General features: G+C 48.6%; 1 protein-coding gene across 7 annotated transcripts in view; it reads left to right on the top strand.

The window, feature by feature from the left end:
- The window catches only part of si:zfos-1056e6.1 (uncharacterized protein LOC107988029 homolog), a 102,840-nt gene extending 92,717 nt beyond the window's left edge, over nucleotides 1-10,123 (top strand). For 4 of the 7 annotated variants that reach the window (XM_038808596.1, XM_038808560.1, XM_038808570.1 and 1 more), the window contains 2 exons: nucleotides 7,948-8,000; nucleotides 9,591-10,123. In XM_038808596.1, coding sequence (XP_038664524.1) covers nucleotides 7,948-8,000; nucleotides 9,591-9,666 — 129 coding nt within the window. In that variant the 3' untranslated portion in view covers nucleotides 9,667-10,123. The other 3 variants (XR_005462013.1, XM_038808579.1, XM_038808587.1) reach the window with 2 other exon arrangements.
- Nucleotides 10,124-27,502: the final 17,379 nt, after the last annotated feature.

The raw sequence follows: 27,502 nt of genomic DNA, 5'->3' as shown, positions 1-27,502 counted from the left end.
ACCTGGTGAACTGACGATTGTCAATTTGGTGCAATCGAAGGATGGAGATACAGATGGACAGTATAAAGGGACTCCAACAGCTTCACTTTGCGGGTAACGTAGAAAAAAATTACCGTGCTTTTAAGCAGTAATTCGGATTCTATATTGTAGCCCTTGGCCTGCAGGCACAGCCTGACAACAGGCTTACTGCATTGCTGCTCATGGCTGCAGGTCCTCAAGCAACAGAATTATATAGTACCTTTGCCTAGGGCAGCGAAGAGGAAAGCAGGAGCTGCGATGAGGCGCTGAAGTATTTTGATCGGAATTGCGCTCTAAAAAAAAATGAAGCATGTGAACGTGCCACATTTAGTATGCGTACCCAGAAAGAAGATCAATCAGAAAGCCATATTAAGACGTGTCATGCGAGTGAGATGTCTACACAGCAAAACAGCGCACTCAGCTCAAAAGATTTTGGCGCCAACATTGAGGAAGACGCCAGCACCATTAGTGCTGTGACGCATGTCATGAAGAAATGTGATCTCAGTGCGGGTGGCTATTTTAAGCAGCCGACAGGAGCTGCCATCTTAAGCCCAAAGTGACAATCGACATGGCCCACGGCAATGTCTGGCCTTTGGAAAAGTATGTTCCAGCTGCGGCCGTGTTGGGCATTTTGCAAAACACTGTTTTGCACGTCCTACAATGGGTCATATAAGATCAGTAAATGTGGTTGATGAGATTCCTCTGGACAATCAGTTCTTCATCGATCTCATTACAACCAAGGACCGGAAGAGTCCTTTGGTTCTGTCTTCACAAATGAGGACATAAATCAGATCCCAGAAATGTTAGAGAATAAAAGGTTTAGTGAGAGGGAAGAACTGAGTGAGACCAACATTAGTACAGAAATGGTGCTGGGGAAACTGATGGGATTGAAGGTGGATCCCCAGGACCTGAGAATCTGCATCCCAGAGTGCTTAAGGAGGTGTCTCTGGAAATAGTGGATGTATTGGTGGTCATCTTCCGGGATTCTATAGACTCTGGAACTGTCCCTGCAGATTGGAGGGTAGCTCACGTCACTCCGATATTCAAAAAGGGAGGTAGAGAGAAAACAGTGAATTATAGACCAGTAAGCCTTAACATCGGTCATGGGGAAAATGCTTGAATCCATTATCAAGGACTTTATAGCAGAACATTTAGAAAGCAGTGACAGGATCAGTCAGAGTCAGCATGGATTTATGAAGGGAAAATCGATGTGGCATATTTGGACTTTCAGAAGGTGTTTGACAAAGTCCCTCGTAAGAGATTATTGTGCAAAATTAAAGCACATGGGATTGGGGAAAATGTATTGAGGTGGATAGAAAACTGGTTGGCGGAGAGGAAATAAAGGGTAGGGATTAATAGGTCCTTTTTAGTAGGCAGTAACCAGTGGGGTACCACAGGGTTTGGCGCTGGGACCCCAGCTATTCACAATATATATTAATGATTTGGATGAGGGAACAAAATGTAGCATCTCAAAATTTGCAGATGATACCAAATTAGGTGGGAGGGTAAATTGTGACGACGATGCAGGGATCCTACAGAAAGACCTGGACAGGTTGGGCGAGTGGGCAAACCAATGGCAGATGCAGTATAATTTGGATAAGTGTGAGGTTATTCATTTTGGAAGCAAAAACAGGAAGGCAGATTACTACCTGAATGGTTGTAAATTGGGAGAGGAGAGTGTGCAGCGGGACCTGGGTGTCCTTGTGCACCATTCGCTGAAGGTAAGCATGCAGGTGCAGCAGGCTGTAAAGAAGGCTAATGGTAGGTTGGCCTTCATTGCAAGAGGTTTCGAGTATGGAAGCAGGGATGCGTTGCTGCAATTGTACAGGGCCTTGGTGAGACCACACTTGGAGTATTGTGTGCAGTTCTGGTCTCCTTCTCTGAGGAAGGATGTTTTTGCTCTCGAGGGAGTGCAGCAAAGGTTTACCATACTGATTCCAGGGATGGCGGGACTGTCATATGAGGAGAGATTGACTAGGTTGGGATTGTTCTCGTTGGAGTTCAGAAGAATAAGGGGGGATCTCATAGAGGCTTGTAAAATTCTAACAGGACTAGACAGGGTAGATGCAAGCAAGATGTTACCAATGATGGATGTGTCCAGAACCAGGGGTCACAGCCTGAGAATTCAGGGTAAACCATTTCGGACAGAGATAAAAAGACATTTCTTCACATAAAGAGTGGTGAGCCTCTGGAATTTATTATCACAGGAAGTAGTTGAAGCTAAAACTTTGAATATATTCAAGAGGCGGCTGGATATAGCACTTGGGGAGAATGAGATCAAAGGCTATGGGGAGAAAGCAGGATTAGGCTATTGAGTTGGATGATCAGCCATGATCGTGATGAATGGCGTAGCAGGCTCGAAGGACCAAAAGGCCTCCTCCTGCTCCTATCTTCTATGTATCTATGTAACTTGCTCTGTATCTGATCATTATCTTACCATGGTAAAATCCTGGTTTGGACAAGTCACCAGCAGTTCTGTGGTTTCTTTGCTCGACAATGAACACCGAACACAACAACTTGGTTTCTTTGACTGTTCTGCGGTATTTCTAAGAGGTCAACAGTGTTTGGGTTAAAAGCGCCGTCCCATCCCTCTGTTCAATTCAGTTGAACCAAATAGATTCAAGGGCTAATTTTCAAATTAAGAGATTTGAGGTAACTTGGCAGGGTGGAACAAGACATGTACCTGTAATGAACCAATTAATTGGAGACCTTTGCCTGGGTTTTACAATAGACAGATGATCTGCTCAGCAGGGTTTCTGCTCATAACTACCCTCACAATGCGCAGTGGTTTACTGCTGCTTACGTGGTTTTAACATAACTTGTGCAATAATCCAGCTGCTGGAGTGTCTTCGGGCATTTCTGACCAAGCAGTCATATTCTTAGATCAATTGGTACCACTTCCATAATCTTATCTCCCAACATTAGCTCACAAATAATAATTGAGGAGGTCCTGTGGCCGACATGTGATTCACTCTGCTAGATTATCACCCAAAAACAAAAATCCACCCTGAGATGATAGGAGCAAAGAAAGAGATAGAGCTTGATCACATTGCTCCAGAAGGAACAAAACAGCAAACATTCCTGTTGAAAATGTTGAAACAGAAGATCGAAAACCAAATGCATTGAAAAATGGGATCGGTTCTATAAAGGACAGATCCACCAATATTAAATGGATTTATTCTTGAAGTTAACGTCTAACAACTGGAATGAACTGTCAGTGCTAATGGACATTATTATAAATTGTACATAAATTGCTGATGTAAAATTATCACATATGATCTTGTTAAGTGAAAATGGTTATGTTGCAGAAAGGAATTACTTTGACCATTTGCTTAACAATTTTATTAATTTGAGTGCTTTCATTCAACTGATCATGGTAGCACAGTGATTGGCACTGCTGCTTCACAGCGCCAGAGACCCGGGTTTGATTCCCGGCTTGGGTCATTGTCTGTGCGGAGTCTGCACGTTCTCCCTGTGTCTGCGTGGGTTTTCTCTGGGCGCTCTGGTTTCCTCCCACAAGTCCCGAAAGCCGTGCTTGTTGGGTGAACTGGACATTTTGAATTCTCCTTCAGTGTACCTGAACAGGTGCCGCAGTGTGGCGACTAGGGAATTGTCACAGTAACTTCATTGCACCAAATAGTTTAATGTAAGCCTACTTGTGACACTAATAAAGATTATTATTAAATCAAACCCTTGGAATTTCATCTCCCTTTTATTAATATCCATAGAATTAGCAGCCATATAAACCCAGCCTGATCGCCTGAAGTTAAGTTATGACATTAACTTCCAGAGAAGAGTTGAGCCAGGCCCACTTTGATGGGAGGGTTCAGTCAGATCATGGGTTATAGCAGGAGTCAAGTTAACAATGAAATGAGACCATGATGGATACATTTTCCAGTTTTGTACATATTTAAATGTTTGAGATGTGTGAAAGCATCATTTTTACAGATGGCTCCTGATTGACAAGTTTAGATTCTTTAACCTCACTGTTTAGCACACTGGGCTAAATCGCTGTCTTTGAAAGCAGACCACGGCAGGCCAGCAGCACGGTTCGAATCCCGTAACAGCCTCCCCGGACAGGTGCCGGAATGTGGCGACTAGGGGCTTCTCACAGTAACTTCATTGAAGCCTACTCGTGACAATAAGCGATTTTCATTTCATTTCATTCATATTTGAAGTTTTCGAAGTAGGATGGAAGTCGCCTGCTATCTTGATTTTGACTCATTAACTTACACAAAATAAGAGATTCTGATATTTCATTCATCCAATGAATTTTGCATCCATATTAGAAATTGCAAGAAAAAACTAGTTTGGAATTTTCTGTTGATTTTAGTGCACTCTTAAGGATAAAGCCCAGCAGAAGAGAAAGGAATTAACAAAAAGTAAACAGTTGATTTAGATCCTATTTTCAACATACAGTGCACATTAAATAATGAGGGCTTGATAATGGATTGATTGCATGTTTGTGAAGTAACTAACCAGCTTACTTACCCACAAAACACAAGTAGTTTGAAAATAAGTCACAGCATTTTGGTCATCTTGACCTCCGGGAAAATCTCGAGGAAATTATTCATCATGATTGACACCAAGTAACCTGGAGCATCAGCAGCAAAAACAATAACTTTTATTTATATAATACCTATAGCATAGTAAAACATACCATGTGGCCATTGGGGTACAATAAACCAAATTTTAACACTGAGCTACATGAGGAGATATTGGGACAAATGACCAAAAGCTTCGCCAGAGAGGTAGGTTTTAAGGAGGAAATAGGGGCAGAAGCTTCTAGGATGGGACATTCCAGAGGAAAAAGCCTAGGCAGTGTTGTGACTCCAGACCAGATCCCAACATTTGCCAGGATACCAGACAGGAACCCCAATACATCTTTAAAAATTTGTCAAACTGTGCAGAAAGGATACTTCACTCCAGGAGTGATTCCACACACAAATAAGGATGTGGTATATTAAAACAAACCTTATTAACACAGTATCACAGAAATATAGCTTCCAATTACCAGTTAAACAATGCTGAACAATATAATAAAAGGAAACAATTTAGCTTCTAACTCCAATGAAGCAAAACCCACCATAGGTCAAAAAACACTTCTATTTATTTAAATTTAGAGTATCCAATTCTTCTTTTTTCCAATTAAGGGACAATTTAGTGTGGCCAATCGACCTATCCTGCACATCTTTTTGGGTTGTGGGGGTGAGACACTTGCAGACACAGGAGAATGTGCAAACTCCATACGGACAGTGACCTGGGGCTGGGATTGAACCCGGGTCCTCTGCACCGTGAGGCAGCAGTGCTAACCACTCTGCCACCGTGCTGCCCTCAAAAACACTTTTGATTAAAGATAGCAAACACAAGAGGCGGGATTCTCCGACCTCCCCGCCGGGTCGGAGAATCGGCGTGGGCACGGACTGCGGGCCAGGCTCCCGAATTCTCCGGTGCCGGAGATTTGGCGGGGGCGGGAATCGCGCCGGTCGGCGGCCTCTGGCAGCGCCCCCCCCGGGCGATTCTCCGGCCCGCGATGGGCCGATTGGCCACCCGTTTTTTTGCTGGTCCCATCGGCGTAAATTAGAGTAGGTCCTTACCGGCGGGACCTGGCTGCGCGGGCGGTCTCGGGGAGGCGCGGGGGGATCTGGCCCCAGGAGGTGCCCCACGGTGGCCTGGCCCGCGATCGGGGGCCCACCAATCCGTGGGCGGGCCTGTGCCGTGGGGGCACTCTATTCTTCCGCACCGGCGGCCTTAGCGGTCTGCCATGGCCGGTGTGGAAACAAAGACCTCTGCGCATTCACGGGGATGACACCAGCACACGCTGGTGCACCCGCGCATGCACCAACTCGCGTTGGCCGGCGGAGGCCCTTCAGCACCGGTTGGTGTGGCGCCTAACCACTTCCCTGCCAGCCGGCAAGACGCAAACCACTCCGCGGCCGGCCTCGCCCCTGAAGGAGCGGCACGTGCCGGAGTTGTTCACGCCACTCCTTCCCGCTGGAGTTGCCCGCCTGCCGATTACGGCAGAATCCCGCCCAAGATTACTTGTTGTTCTCTGGATGGAAAATTCTTTGAAAGACTGCTTGAAGAGAGAGAGAGAGAGATCCATTCAGTAAATAGCCTGCAGAACCCTGTCTGTCAGATTAATGCTGAATCTGACAATTTTCTGCAAAAACTGTTGTTCAGCACACAGCTTCCAGAAACCTAACGAAAACTTGCTGCTACAGACCTGGCTCCTCCCATTGCTTACAGCATCGTTATTTCACTCAAATCCCATGATTTACTTACTTAAGTTTAAACACAATGGGTGAGATTCTCTGAGCAACTATAAGTGTTGATGTCGGATTTGAATTGCATGTGGTTCACATTCCCGTTGGGGGCATTATTTACAAAAAACAAAAAGTACACTACAGTAACAGGCCCTCCGGCCCTCCAAGCCTGTGCCGATCATGATGCCCTAACAAAAGAAAATAGCTTTTGCCCTTATTCTGTCTGTATCCTTCTGGTGGAGATACGGAAGCTGAGCCAGGATCTACAGGAGTGGGTGTCAGCAACTTTCCAGTACCTGCAAGTGTAGCTGCAGGAGTCCAACCGCCTTCAGATGCAGGAGGTCGTGCTGACAATGCGTGGTACCCAGGCCAATGCTGAACGGGTGGCACCCGTGGAGGAGGCCCTTGGTCAAAAAGTCACAGCTATGGGTCAAGACTTCCAAGGTTGAGGGCACACTGTGTGGTCATTGGCTAAGGCACAGGACAGGGGAGCCCAGTCACAGGCAGCCAAGTACTGGGCCCACATGGACATTGCTGTGGCACTCCAGAACTTGGCCCAGTCACAAAGGGTCATGGCTGAGGGCGTCAAGAGCACTGGTCGGGTGCTGACTGACCTGGGCTAGTCACAGAGGGACATGAGCGAAGCAGTGAGGGACATGACTCACTCGCTGAGGGACTGGCCCCGTTTCTGCTCCATGGTTGAGGGCATAAAGACACTGGTTGAGACGAGAATAGGTCTCCAAAACTGGCAATGATAGATGACGGTGGTGCCTATGGAGCTCACTCTTTGCTTACCTTCTCTCAGCCATAGTGCCCAGTCTCCGTTTGTAAATACCTGTAGTAAATCGCGGCTGAGAAACCTCTGTCTAAGGGGGTGGAGCATCACGGAGACCTGGTGCATAGTAGGTCAAATGTGCTAATCACATTTAAATGCATACAAGTGCCAGTTTAACATGATGCTGCTGGCACAGGGCACAAACCTCATTATTGCCGCAAGTGAGGGACTGGAGCATGGAGCTCAAATCAGCACCAGCGCAGAATTCGATTATGGCCAGATGCCCGATTCTCCACCCGACCATGGTCTGAAGAGCTGCAAGGTGGAGATTTCAGCCAATGTATCTAATTATCTATTCCCAGGGAATCCCCAGTAATCATAGCATCATCCCATTTGACCTCTCTTTGTAAACATAAAAAATGCTTTGAAAGTACAATGAACTCACTTTTACGACATCTTAATTATATTTTCAGCAGCCACAAAGTCTGTCTGTCTTTTAAAACAGGATTTACATACACACCCTAATCAAGGCTTTTAAAATCATTACTGCAACAAATACATATAATACAATATGTATACTAATTCCTTACAGGCAGCCAAGAAGGACATAGAGTGAGGATGAGAGTACGACTCTCAGAAGGAGGCCTTATCTACCTCTGGTCATCACCATCATCCAACCATTGTCCCGAAGGACCACAATCATTTATCTCCATTGGAGAGATAATTTTGGCAACTCATAGCTTAAGGGGCCCCACTCCTCAAGCTTTGGACAAGACAAAGGGGCAGAGTGTCCGTGAAACAAAACAGCCGTTACTGGGATTGAACATACACTGTGCATTATTGCAGGTTTCCAATGGAGATCCTGATGAAATCCGTTGTCTCTTGCAGACAGGCCTGCAAACTCAGAGCATGACAAGAGCAGTACGCCAGTGGCTTGAAAGGTAACTCTCGCAATGAATTTCTATATATCAAGGTCTTTACAGATGGAACAGGCACCATCTCTAACGTCTCCCAGTTGACCATCGATTGCTCTCTAAAGGAGGAAATTGATGCTCTCTATGCCAGGAGAGGGGACTATTGTCTTCCCTCTGACCAGAGAGAATCAGATGCAGCATGCATCTGGCTTTACCAGGATAACAGGCTCCCCAATGGTGCAATGTGCCAATAACTACAGGCACATGGCTCTGTGGGCACAGCATCTAATTGCAAAGCTGTACTCAAACTACAAAGGGCTCCACTCCTTGAATATGCAGCTATTGGGTGACCCACACTCAGCACATCATGAAGTGAATACTGGAATCCTGGCAGCAGGTCACGATGTGTTTATTCTGTGCCAGTTTGCTGTTCCCTCAGGATTGGTGTCACCATGTCAAACCAGAGGGTTTGACAGTAGCAGATGACAGTTTGACAGATGACAGTAGCAATTCATTGGCCACCTGATTCATGACTGTGGGTGTACAACCTGTGCTGATCTTCGTGAGGGGTTTCCAGGACGGAAGACATAGTGATCACTCGAAGCTCCGTTTAAGAATTAAATTAATTTTATTTACACTACTAAATTAAAGTTTGACACTTGTTCCAAATAGTAAACATATATATAAAAGGATTAAACTACACTCACTAACACTATCTTTATCTACTAACTATGACTATAATATCTTAACTAGCTCTGCAATACACTTCTAATCTTGTCTTCTTCAGCTCTAATCTACTCTCCCCCAGAAGCCTTCGAGCCAGTGCAATATATAGTGCTGTCCTTTAGTTCCCTCTAGTGGCTAGGCTTAACATAACATTACCTCTTCACATGCTGTACATTTGTATAATGTCACAGAGCACTCACACCCGCGGATTTCCCAACAGTGTGGAGGTGGCCACAATGGGAAACCCCATTGGCTGGCTGATAGGACGGAGGATCCCGCTGCTGGTGGAAGCATGCCACACCAGAAAATGTGTCTGGTGGGACAGAGAATCCCACACAAAGTGTGTGAGCAGGAGGAAACGACCCAATAAAAAATGCACATTGTCCACAACGAATACTTACAACATAATAAATAATTAAAGCAGAAAATGTTGGAAATACCTGGTTGGTCAAGATCTATGAAAGAGACAGAATTAAACATTTCCGGTCTTTGACGTGTGATCAGGTTTGGAGGGGGAAAGAAGGGCAATCAGAAGGGGAGAAAACTGGCAACCAGGACGTGAGAAGAAAGAAACAACTGTGGTGAGGAGGAAGGCCAGAGAAAGGGGCCTTGGGAGGAAGTTGGATGAGAGGAGGAATGAGAAGGAGAAATAAATTAGTGCTTTGTGGGGAGAGGGGAGGCTGGCATCTGAACATAGCAAGGAGCAGATATCAATGCTTGCTGGGAGATGTCTGCGATCGCATAGTTGGAGGTCGGGGGGGGTAATTTTGGTTTCTATTATTTTTTTTTAAATCTTGAAGATATAGATATACAAATCGACATGTTTGCAGTGTCCAATTTTGTTATTATTTCTGATTGAGATATTTCAGTGACCTTTTTCTTTCTCTCTAGATTGCAGAATCGCACAGTTGGAAAGGCATGTTTAAACGTCAACCACTATGGTGAATTCAGCAGTTCCAGTGGCTAGTTAAACTTACATTTAACTAGAACTTGCAAAATCATAGTTGTAGCCCTTCGGACAAGGTCTAATTGTGATATTACATTATTGCCAAATTAGGAGTTTCTTAATTGCCATCAAAAATGTGTCGAAACCATTCATAGTACAAGCATCTTGCTGCTTCAAGGCAGTGTTTTATCGAAACCTGCGATGTCAAATTTGAAATGCTGTTTGCTTTAAAATTATGCTGAAGAATGTAGGCAACAGGGCTGTGATAAGATGATTGTAGATGAAAGGCCTGATACAGAAATTGTTCAAGATAATGTTGATTATGAATCATGTTCTAGTTTAGTTTGTGTGGGAGAGAACTCCATTAATTCTTGCTAATTTCGCATGAGAGGAAGAAAACATTCACAGCATTTAGACTATGTCATCCTTTCTTGTCTTTGAAGAATACTTGAAAATAAAATATTGCACTGTGACATAATTTGTTGTGATGCCACATTTCTATTTCCTGGCAATTAAGTTATGTTAAATATTCTGGGTGAAGCAAGGCGGCAGGAATGCGCACATATATTTTTGGTGCTTTCCCGACTACGGTTTCTGCCCATACATTAACTCAAAAGCAAAATTGTGCCGTAGCTGCTTTCCACCGTCTAAGACCCTTTTCCCTTTTGGGTCAATTTCAGACCTGTAAATCTGAAATGGAAACAAAAAGCACCGAAATACTTAGCAGGCCAGGCAACATCTGTGAAGACACAGAGTTAATGGGTAAAATTTTCTCCTCTTTCCCACCATGTGGAGGTAGAGAATCTCGTGGCAGGCAAAAGGTCGGAAACCCATTGGCGTAAAAATAGTTTGCACTTCTCCCAATAGAGGGTTAATGATAGGTCGGGTATCCTGCTGACTAGTGTTGTGAACACTATTTGCATTCATTCCCATCACATGAATGCTCATTAAATCTGTTGCTCACCGGAATCATGTGCCACCTCTCCTTTGCCAGCGGGAAATCGCACTGGTCTGCATCTTGTTTGAATATGGGGGGGGGGTTGGTGAGCACACGTTGGACCTCACTTTGCTCGGGACGGCAAGGTGTGGGCCACACAAGAAGCCTACCTGTCATATTCATGTGCTGGTTTTGTTGTGATGCCAGCGGAACACCACTGCTGGGGCTAAAGGGCTGCCCTCCTCCCGGTGCTCGCCTCCATTGTGACAAGGATACCACTGTGCATCGATACTCAGCTTTCAGACAAGGAACAGTATTGCAACCTGGGGGCTCCTGTTGGGTGCCACCATTGTCCAGAAGGACAGCATTGTGCAGCACTACTCAGGCAAGGCTCAGCATTCGGAAGCCAGCATATGAATCTGGGAAGTGATTTGGTGGGGGAGTGGTCTGGTGGGGAAGGGTGTGCACATGGGGAAGGAAGGCTTTGGAAGGGGTTGGGTATGGGGGCTGTGGGGAAGGGTGAACATATGGGGAGTAATGGCGAAGGTAGGTAATGCATGGGGTTGAAGATGGGGGAAATAAGGAGCATGATGGAAGGCAGTGGGGCAGGAAGGCTTTACAAGTTAGTGGCTGAGAAGAGGGAATGATAGGGGGCAGAGGGCAATGCAGCGGTTAGGAATCTGTAGCCCAACAAAGATAACAGGCGCTAAAAAACAAGGAAGTGAAAGGGATAACAAACGTATGAATGAGCCATAGATCTGCTACAGTGCAGAAGGAGGTAGAAGGAGGCCATTCAGCCCATCAAGTGTGCACTGACCCTCTTAAAGAGCACCCCACCTTATCCTGGAACCCCACCTAATCCACACTTGTTTTGGACACTAAGGGGCAATTTATCATGGCCAATCCACCAAAACTGCACGTCTTTGGACTGTGCAAGGAAACCGGAGCACCCGGAGGAAACCCATGCAGACACGGAGAATGTGCAAACTCCACACAGTCACCCGAGGTTAGAATCAAACCCGAGTCCCTGGAGCTGTGAAGCAGCAGTGCTAACCTCTGTTCCACCGCGCCGTCCACAACATTTACAATAGCTTTACAATAAATTTACAAAATCTTTATAACTCAGTGACCTCTGAAGGGAATATCTGAGGTGAGTGTAATTGCAGAGGAGGCACTGGAGAGGAACCAGATAACTTCAACTTCAATTCGGGGGGAGGGGGGCGGAAGGGGCCTGCCGCAAGAGAAAGCCAGTTGCCTCATCAACTTACTGACCCTTCCTTGACAAGCCAAATGTGCCAATTAAGTCACCACAGTTATACATGAATATGTCAATGATTGGAGCCCTTTTCTGAATCCATGATTGTCCCTCAGTTTGCTTAATTCCGTTTCCTTGGTTAATGGATTTGCACCAAAAGAGTTGGAAACAGTGGCCCCAATGCTCATACTAAAATCTGCATGAGACAGTTTACACTAATGCAAGGTGTGATGGTGAAATCTCTCATCATTCACCCCGTTCATGGTCATGACGGGGGGCATCGTAATGTCCCCCATGAGGAGTAAACTCTGGTCCAATGCATACACTCAACTGCCCCATCACCTAATGATTGGTTGGGGGGGGGGGGGGGGGGGGTGATAAGTACCACTGAGACTCTCTTGGGTCGATTAGCTTCGTCTCAGTGGAGTTGAAAGGAACAACTGTGGGGAAGTGGGTACTGTGTGAAATGGGGGAGTGAGACATAGTGGAGAGGCATTCACTGAGGGGGAAGCACGTAGGTAGGTGCCCCAGAAGTGAAGAGGGCTGAGGGATAGGGGACTGTCAGGAATTTTTATCAGTCAATTTGATGTTCTCTTCCTTTCAGTTTATGATTCTGGATTTTTGGTCAATACAAAGGAATACCATCTCTAGCTACAAGTCATTTGCAGAGATGGTTCCTCATCTTATCAGCACATAATTAAGAGATTAAATACAGACGATTGGAGCAACATGCGAATGCTGATGCTCCGTCACATTTACTAATGCGAAACTAATCACAGCAGAACTATATGTACTTTTCCCAGGTGAATAGTGTACCTATTACTGCATCTCAAGTGTAAAGACATACAAAGTCAGATCCGGTGATGGACAAAGAGTGCATATCGATTTTGCGGGACCAATTGAAAGGGACATGTTTCTTGTCCTCGTGGACGCACATGCCAAATGGCCCAAAATAATGACAACAAAGTCGACGATTACTGAAAAGACAATTGAACGACTGGACAAAGTATTTGCCCCGTTGGCAATCTGGAACAATGCATTAGTGATAACTGGACTCAGTTCATATCACAGGAATTTGTGGACTATCTTCGAAACAATGACATACCACATATAAAATCTGTGCCTTATCATCCTCCCACAAACAGATTGGTGGAGAGGTTGATACAGTCATTGAAGAATTCTGTTAAGGCATCAAAGGACGGAAGGACCATTAGCTCAATATTCCATGTGATTTGGCAGTGGGACTATGGTCTTATGGCCTTATGGACACTTACAGGATACTGCGAGGCCTGGATAGAGTGGACGTGGAGAGGATGTTTCCACTTGTAGGAAAAACTAGAAGCAGAGGACACCATCTCAGATGAAAGGGACGATCCTTTAAAACAGAGATGAGGAGGAATTTCTTCAGCCAGAGGGTAGTGAATCTGTGGAACTCTTTGCCGCAGAATGCTGTGGAGGCCAATTCACTGAGTGTCTTTAAGGCAGCAGAGATAGATAGGTTTTTTTTATCAATAAGGGGATCAGGGGTTATGGGGAGAAGGCAGGAGAATGGGCATGAGAAAAATATCAGCCATGATTGAATGGCGGAGCAGACTCGATGGGCTGAGTGGCCTAATTCTGATCCCATGTCTTATGGATTTGACTGGTTTTCTCACTGGAACCAACTGCCAAAATATGGTAAGATTCCACCTAATTTTCCCTGCTATAAATTGTGCCCTTGTCACCAACACCATCACTTTTCTTGTAAACTCCCTGAAGCTGAATCAGACTGTTTGCAACCTTGGTCTGATAAATAGTTAAATCTCAAAGTACTAACTTGTCCCATCTCAGTCCTGATGCTGATGAAATCCCTTTTTACCTTTCTGGTATTTCATAATAATAATCTTTATTAGTGTCACAAGTAGGCTTACATTAACACTGCAATGAAGTTACTGTGAAAACCTAGTCGCCACACTCCAGCGCCTGTTTGGGTACACTGAAGGAGAATTCAGAATGTTCAATTCACCTAACAGCACGTCATTCAGGACTTGCGGGAGGGAACCGGAGCACTCGGAGGAAACCCGCACAGACACAGGGATAACGTGTAGACTTCGCACAGATATTAACCCAAGCCAGGATTCAAACCTAGGTCCCCGGCGCTGTGAAGCAACAGTGCTAACCACTGTGCTACCGTGCTTTCATTCAAGTTTCGCCCATGCCCTGACCCTGCAATCTCATCCTTTTATAATTCCTCTGCTCTCTTCTCTCATGAGATCTCCAAGCTCAACATGACATGAGACTCACTTTCTACCTCCGTGAGCTACTTTGCTGACTGTATAGATTTCTTTCCTCGCCTCCAACTTGGCTGATGTTAACAGTTTCTACGGGTACTACTCCACTTTCCTTCAAATCAACTATTACCACCCTCTGCTTAAGGAAACAAACCTTGGCTTCACCATTTCTGCAAATTACTGACCCATCTTTAACTTCCCTCCCTCCCCAAAATTCTGGAATATATTGCCACCTCCCAAATCCATGCTCATTCTTCCTGTAACTCCATGTTTATTTTCCATCAATCCCTGCCATACTACCAAAATGAGTTCTTATCAAGTCACAATTCAGGTCTTATATTTTTTCTATTCTTGGGATATAAGCTTTGATGCCTTGGCCAGCATTTATTGCCCATTCCTATTGGCCCTTAAGAAGGTGGTAAAGATCTGCCTTCTTGAACCACTGCAGTCTATGTAGGTATACCCACTGTGCTGTTAGGGAGGGAGTTCCAGGATTTTGACCCAGTATATTTTCAAGTCAGAATAATGACTGACTTGGAATGGAACTTCCAGGTGGTGGTGTTCCCTTGTGTCTGTTGCCCTGTTCTCCTAGATGGTCATGCTCATTGGTTTGGAAGGTGCTGTCTAAGGAGCCTTGATGAGTTCCTTCAGTGCATCTTGTAGATGGTACACACTGTTGCACTGTTCATTGGTGGGGAATGGAATTATTGTTTTGTGGAAAGGGTGCCAATTCAGCAGGTTGCTTTTTCCTGGATGGTGTCAAGCTTCTTGGGTGCTGTATGGAATTACACTCATCCAGGTAAGTGGAGCGTATTCCACCACACCCCTGACTTATGCCTTGTAGATGGTGGACAGGCTTCGGGGAGTCAGGTGAGTAACTCGCCACAAGATTCATAGCCTCTGGCCTACTCTTATAGCCAGAGTAGTTATATGGCTAGTCCAGCTCCATTTCCGGTCAATGGCAGCCCCAGGATGTTAATAGTGGGGGATTCAGTGATGGTAATGCCATTGAATGTCAAAGGATGATGGTTAGATTCTCTCTTGTTGGAGATGGTCATTGCCTGCATTTGTGCTGCATGAATGTTATCTGCCACATGTCAGCCAAAGCCTAGATATTGCTGCATTTGGACATGGACTGCTTCATTATCTGAGGAGCACCAAATGATGCTGAACATTGTGTAATCATCGACTAACATCCGCAAGTCTGACCTTATGATGGAAGCAAGGTCACTGATGAAGCAGCACAACATTGTTGGGCCTAGGACACTTCCCTGTGACTTAGTGCAGGGATGTCCTGCAACTGAGCCCTCCAACAATCACAACCATCTTCCATTGTGTTAGGTATGACTCCAACTAGTAGAGAGTTTTCCACAATTCCCACTCAAATTTTGCTGGGGCTCCTTGATGTCATGAACAGTCAAATGAGGCCTTGGTGTCAAAGGTAGTCACTCACACCGCACGTCTTGAGCTCAGCTCTCCTGTCCATCTTTGAACCAAGGCTGTAATGAGATCAGGAGCTGAGTGATTCTGATGGGTCACAAAATGAGCATTAATGAGCAGGTTATTGCTAAGCAAATGCCTCTTGATCGAGCTGTTGGTGAACCCTACCATCAGATTACTGATGATTGAATGTAGACTGATGGGGTGGTAATTGGCTGGGTTGGATTTGTCCTGCTTTTCAAAAAATATATAAACTTAAAGTACCCAATTATTTTTTTTTCCGATTAAGGGGCAGTTTAATGTGGCCAATCCACCTAACCTGCACATCTTTGTGTTGTGGTAGTGAGACCCACGCAGACACGGGGAGGGTGTGCAAACTTCGTACGGACAGTGATCCAGGGCCAGGATCAAACCGGGTCTTCGGCGCGTGGGGCAACAGTGTTAAACACTGAGCCATTTTGCCACCCCGGATTTGTCCTGCTTTTTGTTCATAGGACATACTTCAGCAATTTTCCACATTTGCTGGGTAGATGCCCGTGTTGTGGCTGTACTGGAACAGCTTGGTTAGGAATGCACCATGTTCTGGAGCACAAGTCTTCAGTATTATTGCCGGAATGTTGTCAGGGCCCACAGCCCATATGACAGTGACAAAGGCCAACTAATCCTTTTCCTCCTTCCTGATTCGGCTGCAGCCTTTGATATGGTTGAGCGCAACATCCTCCTCAATGGTTTTTGAAGCTGCATGGGATCACACTAACGCAATTGTATCCTCATCTACCTAATCGTAGCCATAGTATTGCCTGCAATGGCTTCTCTTATTGCTCATGCATCATTAAACCTGGTGTGCCCCCCAGGGTCTCTCCTTGGCCACTTCCTATTCCTCATCTACAAGCTTCCCCTTGGCAACATCATCCAAAGGCGCAGTGGCAGTATCCATGTGTTCACTGGTTTCACCCAGCTCCTCACTACCTACTCTCTTGACCACTCGGATAATTCAAACTTGTGAGACTGCTTGTCTGACATCCAGTGTTGCTCGAGCAGAAACTCCCTCCATGGACAGGGAAGACTGAAGTCAGCGGGTAGGACTTTGGAGCCATTCCCGGCAGCACGATCTTCCGGTCCCGCCAAAGGCGACACCCTCCCCTCCGTCAGGCTGCCAGGCAGCGGGACGGGTGAGTGATGTACCATCAATTGAACGCGAGATGAGTGCTGGACAAAAGTATGGCTTTAATCAGCTAGATGTTAGCCCTGCGGTCGATTACAGTATAAGGACGACCGCCGGGAGTACTGGGTATTTATACCCCACCCTGGAGGTGGGGTTAACTTAGCCTCTCGACCAATTGGGGAGCCGTCACATGACTGGTCTCAACCAACCGGTCGAGAGGCACATGACCGACCAGGGCCAATGGTAAGCCGGTGTTCTGCACCAATGGCAGGCAGCTATGCTAATCATACCACCACATTCACCCCTTGCGGAGAAAGAAGCCGGGGGGAGGGGGGTGTCAACGAGAGCTGGGGGGGGGGGGAGAACTGGTGGTATGAGTAGTAAGGAGAGAAGGAAAAAAAAATGTATCCTTGGCTTCCCACTGGCCCAGACATTTAACAACAGTACATAGTGTCCATACAAGGTCCATGGTGGTGTTGAAAGTTAAATGGACTCGATCAGCCTTTTCGTTGCCCATGACGTCCTGGCAGACCGCCGCAGTGGAGTTGGTGACGCTGGTTCAGCCGATGGTGGTGGTTCAGCTGATGTCCTGGACTCCGGGAGCGATGGTCCTTGAACTGTCTCCATAACCTGGGCTGGTGGTGGAGACGCCATGGATGGGGGAGGGGTGGCCTCGGTGGGGCGCTGGGGGAAAAAGAACAGGGAGGGGGTCTGTGGTGAAGGAGGGGAGGGCCGCACGCCGGCGGGTGCTAGGTCCCGGAGGGAGACCGTGTCCTGCCGACCGTCGGGGTGCTCCACGTACGCATACTGCGGGTTAGCATGGAGTAACTGGACTTGTTCCACCAACGGGTCGGTCTTGTGCACCCGCACATGCTTCCGGAGCAAGATGGGTCCGGGGGCGGCCATCCACGTCGGGAGAGGGGATCCGGAGGACGACTTCCTGGGGAAAACAAGAAGACGTTCATGAGGTGTCTGATTTGTTGTGTTACAGAGGAGTGAGCGGATAGAATGTAGGGCATCGGGGATAACCTCTTGCCATCGGGAAATAGGGAGATCTCTGAACCGGAGGGCCAGTAGTATGGTCTTCCAGATGGTACCATTCTCCCGCTCGACCTGCCCGTTACCCCGAGGGTTATAGCTGGTCGTCCTGCTAGAGGCAATGCCCCTGCTGAGCAGGAATTGACGCAGCTCGTCGCTCATAAAGAGGACCCCCGATCACTATGTATGTATGCGGGGTAGCCGAACAGGGAGAAGATGGAGAGGAGGGCCTTAATGACGGTCGATGTGGTCATGTCGGGGTAGGGAATGGCGAAGGGGAAGCGGGAGTATTCATCGATTACCGTCTGGAAGTAAATGTTGCGGTTGCTAGAGGGAAGGGGCCCCTTGAAGTCAATGCTGAGACGTTCGAAGGGGTGGGATGCTTTGATCAGATGCGCGCACCCGGGGCGGTAGAAGTGCGGTTTGCGCAGATGTGGCCGTCACGGGTTACTGTCCTGACTTACTCGATGGAGAAAGGCAGGTTGTGGCTCTTTATGAAATGATAGAAATGGGTCACCCCTGGATGGCAGAGGTCCGCGTGGAGGGAGCGGAGGCGGTCTATCTGCGCGCTGGCGCAGGTACCGCGGGACAGGGCATCAGGAGGCTCATTGAGCTTCCCAGGATGATACAAGATATCGTAGTTGTACGTGGACAACTCGATCCGCCACCGTAAGATCTTGTCATTTTTAATCTTGCCCCTTTGTGCATTATCAAACATGAAGGCCACTGACCGTTGGTCTGTGAGGAGGGTAAACTTCCTGCCGGCCAAATAGTGCCTCCAATGCCGCACGGCTTCGACTATGGCCTGGGCTTTTCCACTGAGGAGTGGCGGAGTTCGGAAGCCTGGAGGGTTCTGGAGAAGAAGGCCACGGGTCTGCCCGCTTGGTTCAGGGTGGCCGCCAGAGCTACTTCCGATGCGTCGCTCTCGACCTGGAAGGGGAGGGACTCGTCGATGGCGCGCATCGTGGCCTTTGCGATGTCCGCTTTGATGCGGCTAAACCTGGCAGGCCTCTGACGACGGCGGGAAGGTCGTTGACTGAATGAGGGGACGGGCCTTGTAATTGGGAACCCATTGGGCGTAGTAAGCGAAGAAACCCAGGCAGCGTTTAAGGGATTTGGGGGTATTGGGGAGAGGGAGTTCCATCAGGGGGCGCATGCGTTCGGGGTCGGGGCCTATCACTCCGTTACGCACTACGTAGCCGAGGATGGCTAGACGGTCGGTGCTAAACACGCACTTATCCTTATTGTAAGTTAGGTTAAGGAGTTTTGCAGTTTGGAGGAATTTTCGGAGGTTGATGTCATGGTCCTGCTGGTCGTGGCCGCAGATGGTGACATTATCGAGGTACGGGAAGGTAGCCCGTAATCCGTAATTGTCGACCATTCGGTCCATCTCCCGTTGGAAGACCGAGACCCCATTTGTGACACCGAATGGAACCCTGAGGAAGTGGTAGAGGCGCCCATCAGCCTCGAACGCGGTGTACTTGCGGTCACTCGCGCGGATGGGATGCTGGTGATAAGCGGACTTGAGGTCCACAGTGGAGAAGACTTAGTATTTCGCGAAATCGTTTACCATGGCGGAAATACGGGGGAGCAGATGCGCGTCCAGTTGCGTAAACTGGTTGATGGTCTGGCTGTAGTCGATGACCATCCGGTTTTTCTCCCCAGTCCGGACCACCAGCACTTGGGCTCGCCAGGGACTGTTGCTGGCCTCGATGACCCCTTCCTTCAGCAACCTCTGGACCTCCGACCTGATGATGGTCCGGTCCTGGGCGCTGTACCGTCTGCTCCGGGTCACGACGGGTTTGCAATCGGGGGTGTGATTAGCAAACAAGGAGGGGGGGTCCACTTTGAGGGACGCGAGGCTGCAGACAGTGAAGGGGGGTATAGGGCTGCCGAATTGGAAGGTCAAGCTCTGCAGGTTGCACTGTAAGTCCAGTCCTAGGAGTGCCGGTGCGCAAAGGTCGGGGAGGACAAGGAGTTTATAATTTTAAAAAACCTTCCCTTGGACTGTGAGGTCCGCGATGCAGCACCCGGTGATGCGGATGGAGCGCGAACCTGAGGCTAACCCGATTTTGTGTTTTACAGGGTGGACAAGGAGCGCGCAGCGTCTTATTGTGTCAGGGTGTACGAAGCTTTCCGTGCTCCCGGAGTCCTGCAGGCAGCCCGTCTTGTGCCCGTTGAGGTGGATTAGCGTCGTCGTCTTGGCGAGCGTGCGTGGTCGTGACTGGTCGAGCTGAATGGCCGCGAGCCGTGGAGAAGATCCATCGTCGTAGTCGTCGTCGGCCGAGTAGCTGCTGCCAGTCCAGGATGGCGGTGCCCAGGATCCGTGCGTGGAGTCGGGGCCCCAAGATGGCGGCGCCCAGGACCCGCACGTGGAGTCGGGGCCCCAAGATGGCGGCGCCCAGGACCCGCACGTGGAGTCGGGGCCCCAAGATGGCAGCGCCCAGGACCCGCACGTGGCGTCCGGGGCCCAAGATGGCTGCGCCCACGGGACCCTCGTGGTTGCTGGGTGCGGGGTTAGCGGTGCCGTCGGGCCGATCGGAGCGGCTGAGAGCGGGGGCAGAGAGGCGCGCAGGCCGGGCGCAGGGGCCCGGGGGCGGGGGGGGGAGAGATTGACGCGGTGCGCTGGTAGGGCCCGGAGGAGGAGATCTCCGGTCGCTGCGTGGCACAGCAGTGACCGATTTGGCCTGGCAGACCGCCGAAAAATGTCCCTTCTTCCCGCAGCTCTTACAAAGGGCGGAGCGGGCTGGGCAGCGCAGGCGAGGATGTTTGGCGAACCCACAGAAATAGCAGCGGGGCCCCGCGGACTTGTCGAGGCGTCCCGCGCGCAGGTCTGAGGGGGGTCGGGAGCGGCGGATGGCGGTGGGGAAGCGTGCCAGGAGGCCCAGGGCGCTGCAGCGCGGCTGGGGACAGAGGCGCGGGCGTTTAAGTCGGCGACCTCCAGGGAGGTGGAGAGAGTCCGTGCCTCAGTTAGGCTGAGGTCGTCTTTTTCCAGCAGCCGCTGGCGGATTGCGACGGACTGCATCCCAGCCACGTAAGCATCTCTGATCAAAAGTTCCATGTGCTCAGTGGCTGAAACTTGGAGGCAGGCGCAATTCCTCCCCAGGACAGCGAGGGCCTGGTAAAAATCGTCTAAGGACTCACCGGGGAACTGTTGTCTGGTAGCCAGCAGATGTCGGGCTAACACTCGGTTTACCGGCTTAAGAAACTGTCCTTTCAGCTTATCCATGGCCGTGTCGTACTCTTTTTCTTCCCCTATCATCGCGTAGGCCGCCATGCCCACGCTGGAATGGAGAATATGAAGCTTCTGTGCCATGGTGGGGGTGCTGCTTGCAATCGCCAGGTAGCCATCGAAACACGCCAGCCAATGCTTGAAGATTTCCGATACGTTCTGAGTTTGCGGGCTGATGCGGAGGCATTCGGGCTTGATCCGAAGCTCTATCTTCAAATTTCTAGCTGATTAAATTGATGTACCATCAATTGAATGCGAGACGAGTTGCTGGACAAAAGTATGGCTTTAATCAGCTAGATGTTAGCCCTGCGGTCGATTACAGTATAAGGACGACTGCCGGGAGTACTGGGTATTTATACCGCACCCTGGAGGCGGGGTTAACTCAGCCTCTCGACCAATCAGGGAGCCGTCACATGACTGGTCTCAACCAACCGGTCGAGAGGCGCATGACCGACCAGGGCCAATGGTAAGCCGGTGTTCTGCACCAATGGCAGGCAGCTATGCTAATCATACCACTACAGTAAGTCACACAAGCCATTGTACTACCATTGTAGACATTGGCAGGACTGGAAGATCCCACCGCCAGCCAATGGTGAACTGCCTCCGCCAGCAGAAAACACGCTAAGGGGAGCCAGACAATCCCGCTCCCTGCCTTCAGTCCCTTCCACAAACTATGTGTTCTTGCTGCTGACTCCTTCCCGCTCCCTGACAAATTGCTGAGGCTGCGCCAGGCAGGACTTGGAACTTTGGTGTCATACTTGAACCCGAGATGATTTTCCACAACCACATCAATACAAGGAGCAGATATTTCTAATATGAAGGTACATTCAACAAGATAAGATTGAAACAATATATATATATATATATCTGAGACCAGACGTGACATAGGGAGTTTGAATGTGGGACAGAAGTCATGGGACACTTTGGAGACACGGAGAAAGCATTTTCCAGTTAATTTTGTGTGAATGTACCAAAATTGTTTTAAGAAGTAAAAACTTTACTTCCATTCATTCAACTGACTTATCTATGAACGACAGATAAGACAAAAATTCTAAATGTCTCCAAATAGGGGCTGTTTAGCACAGGGCTAAATCGCTGGCTTTGAAAGCAGATCAAGGCAGGCCAGCAGCACGGTTCGATTCCCATACCAGCCTTCCCGAACAGGCGCCGGAATGTGACGACTAGGGACTTTTCACAGTAACTTCATTTGAAGCCTACTTGTGACAATAAGCGATTTTCATTTTCAAATCTTCTAATCCCATCCTTCACAGTACCCACTGGTGTTGGGGTCAGAAATTCCCAACCTTTGTAAGAGTCCTTCCTGTTCCTTCTTGTTTATTCCCTGCCTGTTCCCTTGTTTTCCCCTTTCTTTTGTTTTTGCCGTTACATTTTTGATCCATGGATGATTTATGGACATGTTTTTAAGGCAGCCTGCAAATTTAATTCAAGCACAAGGAGGCCATGATGTTAACCTTTAATTCAAACAGCAGGATCCAGAAGGCTGAGCTATTTTGGACCGGTGATTAGAGATTGGTTCAGTGATCATTCGGTTTGATTGATGTGGCTGGTGGCTAGTGAATTGGCCCAAAAGGCTGTGCTGTACCTGGTAACAGTTGGTGATTGGGTTTCATCCCACTGAAATGTTTCAGAGACCAAAGGAGCTTTTAGTTTCATTTTGGTGGCTGAGAAGGAAGACCCACTCTCTTTCCACTCCTTTTTCTCCAGAATGACTGTGTTTCTGACCTGGCAAAAAGCTTGAATGAACCAGTTTACAGGAGAACCGTTAGAGGCTGGGCAGGAAAGGTTCAGAATCTTGGGCGGGATTCTCCCCTACCCGGTGGGGCGGGCGGTCCCGGCGCCGAGGCACGGTGTGAACCACTCCCGCGTCAGGCCATCTGGAAGATGCAGAATCCTCACCATCTTCAGTGGCTAGGCTGGCACCAGCGGGGTTGGCTCAGCACCAGCCAGCGTCAAAGGGCTTGGCACCATGCCAACTGGTGCCAAAGGGCCTCTGCCAGCTGGCATGAGTTGGCGCATGCAAGGGAGCGCCAGTGTGTGCTGGCGTTATCCCAGCGCAGGTGCAGAGGGGTTCATCTCTGCACCGGCCATGGGGGAGGTCCACAGCAGCCGGTGTGGAGGGAAAGAGTGCCCCCATGGCACAGGCCCGCCTGCGGATCAGTGGGCCCCAATCGCGTGCCAGGCCACCGTGGGGGCAACCCCCGGGGTCAGACCCCCGCGCCCACCCCCCCCCCCCCCGAGGACCCCGGAGGCAGCCCGCACAGCCAGGTCCCTCCGGTAAATACCTGGTCGAATTTACACCGGCGGGACCGGCCTAAAACAGGCGGCCGCTAGGCCCATCGCGGGCCAGAGAATCGCCGGGTGGCGACTGGTGCGGCAGGATTCCCGCCCCACCAAAACCCCGGCGCCGGAGAATTTGGCAGCCGGCAGGATTCACACCACCCCCCGGCGATTATCTGGTCCGGCGGGGGGTCGGAGAATCCCGCCCCGGATATCTCTCTCTAAAAATATTCAGCTAATTCTCACTAAAAGGCCACTGTGAGAACCAACTCTCTGCCCCTCTCTCCTCCTCTCTGTGTTTGTCTGCCTTGCATGTGTGGGAAGAGGGTGGTGCAGTGAAAGGGGGTAATAGGTTAGTTTGTTGTAATTCAATTGCATTTACTGTTTATTGCATCATTATCTTGGTCATAAATAAACAGTAAGTGTGTTACAAACCCGGTGACTGTAATTATTGGGCAGCCAAGGACCAAAGCTTTCTGGATTTTTTATAAGAATTATTGGTTAATTCACTTGTGTTGTGACTCTGGGACGAGTGGGGCTGGAATTGACTGTGCACTTGCCCAGGGTGACGCAACGCCCTTTACTTCAACAAGCATTTTGTTATATATAGTAATAGCTCCTTAAATTACTTGATGCCAAATGTTCTTTGGAAGTACCTTATGGGACCTTTGAGTGCTTTAAAGGCACTAAATAAACACAGGTTGCTACTGAGTAGATTTTAGCTCCCTGATCCCCGCCTGCTACCCCCATCCCGTACCTGGAGGAGCAGGAGTGGCTTCCAGCAGGATTAAATTGCAGATCAGTTTGTTTGGCAGGTATTTCCTGCAGTGACAATGAATGATGCTGTGAATGCTTTGTTCCTGATTTTCTGGTTCATGTCAGAGAGGGCGTGCCCTACGCTGACTGCCATTTAGTCTGCCCATTTCCTATCACACAGCGGAACCTTTCCTCCTTCCAATTGCAGCTCCAGCAGTGATGCAGAGATTCTGGACGTCAGGTGTCAGGTGTAGTTCCAGTCAGGTCACATCCCCAGCTGCCATCATTAACTGAAGACACGTCCCTTCTTGTCTGTCTACAGTTCACTGACTTGCACTGTTTTCAATGGAGCCGTCAACCTCACATTTTCACAACCTCCCCTCACTTGACAGTGTTAACCCTCATCCTCAACAGTGCTCACCCCCCCCCCCCCACCCTCCCTCACACACCCGATAGTACTTACCATTCTGTCAGTGTTCACCCCTTGCTTCACCCTACTAACAGTATTGACTCCCACCCTCACCCTCCAGGCTGTATTCAACGCTCCAATCCACCCCACCCTGCCCTTCACCCCCAACAACGTTGCTGAAGATTGCTGGGAGGAATTGTTGTCGGCACAGAGTGTGGATAGTGCCGTCATGGGTTTGAACCGAGCCCGGGGTGCTTTCGTGATTTCACACTGCAGCTGATTTACTTACGGCAGGATTCTTCATTCCTAAGACTAAATGTTGACGCTGGGGCAGAATTCGTGGACATTCACAACAGCAAAACTGGCGCCGCACTTGTACAGATTCAGTGATAGTTAAGGGGCTAGCACTTGTGCCACATGGAACACGATTGATTCCAGTGAGAGATGGTGCCGGGCTCGCTGGGTCCGCAATTGGCACTCAGGAGGCTGACAATCTGCAGCCGCATATACACAGTTCACTCCCCACACACACCATCCAGCCAACATGATGGCAACAAGGAGAGTATCCCCCAGATTTACGGATGCTGAACTTGAGGCCCTCCTGAATGCCATGGAGGAGAGACGCGCCAACCTGTACCGCGGTCCAGAGGGATGCTGCCAGATGCCGCCGTTCGCCATGCCTGGGCACAGGTGCAGAAGCTGTCAGTGCCACGAACAACACCACCTGGACCGGCATGCAGTGCTGTAAAAAAGTACCACCGCCTCAAGGCGGCCAGGGTGAGCCGGCAGCATTGTGCCCCTGGCACTAACCCCCCGCTCCCCCCCACACCCCACCTCCCCACAAGGAGGGCGGTAGAACCCCCACATTGCACCACATGCCGGCACCCATACCAGCCGTCATGGCCGGGTGCCCTGTTCACTGAAGCCACCAGCTACCCACCCCAGGCCTTGGACTGTCTGACACTGTTTTTTTCTGTTCCCCCACCAGGAGAAGGCTGCTCATGAGCTCAGTGTGGGGACCATGGACCTGCAGTCCCTCACCATGGCAGAGCAGTGGGCCCTGGACGCGCTCAGCGGGCCCAAGGAAAGGGCAGTCACTGGGGTGGAGATCGGCCTTGGGCGAGGAAGTGAGACCCCACTTAGTTGTAGTTCCCCACGACACTTTTGTCAACTCCCCCCCAACACCACCCTCACCCCCACAACACCCTTACCTCCACACCAACCTCACACTACACCACAATGCTCTCACACCACCCCCACAAAACTCCCCCGGCCCGTGGTCTAATGCGTCTTGTATCTTGCAGCAGCTTCTGGTAATGGGGGAGGGTCCTTCTGGCGTGCCCCGCCCCCAGCCACAACCAGAATATCCCATGTGTGCCGTGCAGGGATGATGACAGCAACATGAAGGGGACCCATATGCCTGAGACCCAGGATACCCCGGAGCTTGAATCCGCTGTTGCCACAGATTTCCCATCACAGCTTCATGAGCTTGGACCAGAGTCCTGATGAATTCCATAACTGGGGCTCGAGATAGAGCTTTGAACTAAATAGTGGGGGGCAGGTTTCAGTTGTATGGAAAATTAGAAAATCAAAGTTAAAGGAGAAGTTAGGAGTGCAGGTTAATGATGAGAACATTAAACTAGTTATAGGGGCCAGAGACTCAGGAGAGGTTAGTAAAGTTTCCAGAGCAAATAATAGAACAGAGAATATAGAAAGTGGCAGAAATCTAACTTCAGGCATAACAGATAAGGGACCAACTATGAGAAGAAAGGCAGCAACATAGAACTGAGGGTTTTGTACCTAAATACGTGCAGTATATGAAACAAGGTAAACAAGCTTGTCGCTCACAGTGAAATTGGCCTCAGTCTTCACGGTGGAAGACACCAATGGCTCCTGAGCAATACTTCTAAAGTGGGGCATCGTATAAAGCAAGAAATAATAAGCGCTTGTGAGAAGGGCACAACGGTAATTATGGGTGGTTTTAATATGAATATTGACTGGATTAATCAAATTGGCAAGGGTAGCCTCGAGGGAGATTTCATAGAGTATATGAGGGATTGTTTCTTCGAGCAATGTTATGGAGCCAACTAGGGAGCAGGCTATTTTAGATATAGTATTATGTAACGATGAGGGTTAATAAATATTTTTGTCGTTAAGGATGTTCTTGGAAGGAGTGATCACAGCATGCTAGAATTTCAAATTCAGATTGAGTGAGAGAAGACAGAGTGCCATTCTAGAGTTTTAGCGTTTGGGCAGAGGTAATTATACAGGCCTGAGGAAAGAGTTGGCCCAAGTAGACTGGGCACAGATAATTGAAGGTAGGACAGTTGAGGACATTTGAGTAACTAAATGGTGGATGTTCAGGGAGATATTAAACACCTCTCAATTAAAGTACATTCCTGAGAGGAAGATGAATTGTAAAAAGGAGAAAAACGTTCCATGGCTACACAAGGAAGACATGAAGGCAAAAACTAGACCATACCATACTGCAAAAGCTAGTGGTAAACTGGCGGATTGGGAGAACTTTAAGGTTCAGCAAAAGGCTACTAAAAATAAAATCGCAAGAGCTAAGTTGAACTACGAAAGGAAACGAGCAGAAAATATACACACTGATACCAAAAGCTTCTATAAGTATAAAAAGATGAAGAGAATAGCTAAAGTTAATGTTGGCCCTTCAGAGGATGATACTGGTGAGATGGCAGATGTACTGAACCAATATTTTGCCTTTGTCTTCACAGTAGATGATAATAAAAAGTTTCCAAAAATGACAGTTAAGGCAGAGGAACTTGATGCAATAAGCATCATTAGGGAGACAGTATTGAATAAACTGATGGGATTAAAGGCAGATACGTCTCCAGGACCTGATGGCCTGCTCCCTAGGTTATTCAGGAAAGTAGCAGCAGAGATAGTGGATGTATTGGTTATGATATTTTAGAATCCCCTTCATTTTGGAACGGTCCCAGTGGATTGGAAACGTTCTAATGTGACGCCCCAATTCAAAAATGGAGAGTAAGAAAAAGTAGGAAACAAGAGACCGGTTAGCTTGATCTCTGTGGT

This window comes from Scyliorhinus canicula, chromosome 1 (genome assembly GCF_902713615.1).
Source record: "Scyliorhinus canicula chromosome 1, sScyCan1.1, whole genome shotgun sequence".
Lineage (NCBI taxonomy): Eukaryota > Metazoa > Chordata > Chondrichthyes > Carcharhiniformes > Scyliorhinidae > Scyliorhinus > Scyliorhinus canicula.
Note: the sequence above shows the minus strand (reverse complement) of the source record. Positions and strands in the feature narration are given on the sequence as shown.